The sequence below is a fragment of the Morone saxatilis genome, unplaced genomic scaffold (assembly GCF_004916995.1).
Source record: "Morone saxatilis isolate NCDOM2014 unplaced genomic scaffold, NCSU_SB_2.0 Contig22, whole genome shotgun sequence".
Taxonomy (NCBI): domain Eukaryota; kingdom Metazoa; phylum Chordata; class Actinopteri; family Moronidae; genus Morone; species Morone saxatilis.
In genome coordinates, this window is record NW_023339785.1 from 881,154 (window position 1) to 884,488 (window position 3,335).

At 39.4% G+C, this 3,335-nt stretch overlaps 1 protein-coding gene across 1 annotated transcript in view; it reads left to right on the top strand.

Moving 5' to 3' along the window:
* The first annotated feature begins 1,067 nt into the window (after positions 1–1,067).
* The window catches only part of hars (histidyl-tRNA synthetase), a 10,600-nt gene continuing 8,332 nt past the window's right edge, over positions 1,068–3,335 (top strand). The window contains exon 1 of the mRNA XM_035669346.1: positions 1,068–1,238. Coding sequence (XP_035525239.1) covers positions 1,149–1,238 — 90 coding nt within the window. The 5' untranslated portion in view covers positions 1,068–1,148. The remainder of the gene's footprint in view (positions 1,239–3,335) is intronic.

The window sequence follows — 3,335 nt, forward strand, 5'->3', positions numbered from 1 at the left end:
AGATGGAGCGGCTGTATCCAAGTTCAGAACTTGTTTTAAATGGAACATATGGGATTTACCTTGACAGAAGTTCAAGTACAGGGTGTTGGTGCTTTGTTGTTATTAAAAATACTTCATCTGAAGTTGTTGAATATTTTATTTCTGTATAAATATATTTTAATTTTCGGATTTAATTTGTAACCCTAACCCTAACCCATTATGTTTTTTTTTAAATCTAAAACGTGGTCATAACAAATCATAAAAAAATCACAATTAGTCTGAAAAAGTACTTTACAAGGCCTGTGGAGCAAAGCACACAGACATTATGATATAATATTTTGATATATTTTATAAATAAAAACTGATGGATTACTGAGCTGAGTGGAGAGATCAGCCCTACTGTTAAATGTGTCAATTCTTCACTGCACATTTTTGGTACAAAAGAAAGCTTATGATGGCTAGTGGGATAAGTAGTGCCCCGAATCATATTAGGGAGGATAAATTCAGCTACAATAAAGTGTTAAGCATGACTGTCTTGGCCCCCTATTTAAGGACAACTTGACCTCCTATCTGCATAACATGCTACTATCAATAACATACCTGTCTTCTGACAGTTTCAAGGGCAGCTGGGAAAAAGGAATGGGTATCATTGAGTTAAATAAGGGTAGAGATTATTACACAATTCAAAGGTCTGTCAGAATGAGAAGTAATAGACGTAAATATAGGAAAGAAGATTTTGTATACTGTATGTATGTCCTTTTGATTAGGACAAGAAAGAGTCACATGAATGTGAAATTATAATTATAAAGAAGCTGTTGAACATTTGCTGATGGTTTGTAGATAGTTCAGTAGCCCATAGAAATATATCGAAGGACAGGGGGGTGGATGATGGGGAGAGAGAAGAGTATATGAGGTTTGTCGGACATAGGGGACAAATAATCTCAGGTTGAAAGATATTTATCTAAATATTTAAATGAAGCAGGTTTAACATCCAGAATATACATTCATTATAAAGTCATGACGTTATACTCCGGTACAGCAGGTGGCGCTATGCACTTTTAACGTTGGTTTTTAGCCCGCTTGTTTCCGTATCCGAGGCCAGTTTAGTCTTGACAGCTGCTGGGTTGCCGGAGGTGTGAGCTGCGGTGGAAATACATTAATGAAAAGCCATGGAAGACAAAGCACAGATACAAGAAGCGATTAAAACCCAAGGTGAAGTCGTTCGGAAGTTGAAGTCAGAGAAGGCGAGCAAAGAGCAGGTCAGTACTCCCATTCAGCTCTCAGCTGGAATGCTGATGTCAAAGCAAGTTGTTAACATGCGGTGGGCAGCATGTCCATTGGGCATTTAACAGACACACTCTGAAGAACTTCATTCTTACAGCATAGCTGGCTGAATATCCCCACACCAAACCCCATTTACCTCTCTGTCAAATTATTGCAGCCCCCATGTGGCCCGCAACGTTACTTTTTTGATTCATTATGAGTCACTCCTTTATTCGATAAACCTTAACGTTAGGTCAATACTGTTGAATACTGTTAACGTTACGTATTTAGCGTTATAGGTTAGTTAAATAAAACGGCCTTGGTGTGCCGAATTAACTGGATGACACCAAGTATTTACGAAATGTCACTCGTTATAATTCACAGTGCACATGTGTTCATTGACAAGTGCGTGAACATTAAATTACTATGTATTTGAGCGATGTTTGGCGTAGGTCCAAAAACGAAATAACATCTATAGCTCCTCGCGCTGGGGCCACTAGCTTTGTGCTATGACGTCAGCTGCTTCATAGTGAACATTTCAGGAAACGTAACGTTAACGTGAGAGGAGAAGCTCACAATGTTCTACCGGTGTTTTCATTGTAGCCAACCCGGCTAACGTTATAACGTTATATGTTCGCTTTACATTAACTTAACGTTAATTCAAATGGAGCGGCGAACCGCCTTCCTTAGCGCTGTCGAGTTAGCTAAAGTAGCTAGAGCTAACAGTGCTAACGCTTAAAAGAAATAACAGAAAATTAGCCAGCTGATTCAGTACGTTTGATTTCCAAAGGGCCATTTTTAAACAACTTTGTCACGATTCGTTTAAACATGACCTTAAATGTGACTTTCTAAATGTCCAAGGACAGCTGATGCAATATCTGCCCTTATTTACACAGGCTGATGTTGTCAGGAACTGGATGAGCAGGTTTCTCCCTGTAGTTTCTACTGTTGTTAGATCTGTGGTCAGTTAGAGGCAGAGTACCACAACAAACGACACACACACACACACACATACACACATATATAATGCTGCACTAGAACAGCAAACACACACAATATTACCGTACTTAAGACAGCTCTAGGTGTCAGTCTCGTCTCAGCTGTTCTGAACTACAATAAGCACATTTATTTCATTCAAATTTCCAACTGGTTTGTTGTTCCTCTTTGATATTCAGGATGTCTCTCTGCCAGTCACCATAGAGGACGGTGCAGCAGGCGGAGAAAGGCCCACACTGGGTGTATCATTTACATGTTTAAAGTTTTGTGCGAAACAAAGTTTTCTTATTTTTCATTTGAAAGCTCTGATGCATTAGGCTTCATTGTGCCAGGAGTTCCTCAGTAAACTTGTCAGATCATCATTTTGTCTCTTTTCTGATCTTATTCTCTGTAAGCTTTGTATGTGTCCTCCTGTATGTGTCTGTGTCTTGTTTGGTCTGAATTCTCTGCTGTTATGTCAGGATCATAGAGGCTTTACTACACCAGTAATCACACACATGATCTAACATTTAGACATGGAAAACATTTTTTGTTTTCATTTAGTGTTACACTTTGGCTTCTTGCAGTCTACTTTGACTTAGAATAATGCCTGAGACAATCCAACAATGCCTGTTGAATTTGGCTTTTCCCTTTACACCAGACACAGGCATCATACAGACACGAGAAGTCAATGTGCCAATCTGTGGAGCAAATGCAATTAAAATAGCTACTTTTCTGAAGAGTTGACACATGTTGTCACTGAGAAAGAGGACAGCGGCACATAGGTGTCACTCCTCCGCCGGTGCTGTCTTACATGGATAACTACTGTCGGTCCAGGGGTTGGGACATGGGTCATATGTTGCCGGTGTGTTGCTCCTAACAGCAGATACTTGTGGGGTATCCATACCATACTTGATACCCTGCACTAGTAGGGCTGACTAAAAAACTACATTTCTACGTCATTTAGTTGGAGGCTGCATACAAAAGTCACAGTTTACAATTTCAAATTGTCATTTTTGTTCACTTTCTTTTTAGGAAAAATACACACTGCTAGAAACACTAAATACTCTGGACACATACATATGATACTAGGGTCTAGTCTGTGTCTGTGTCTGTGT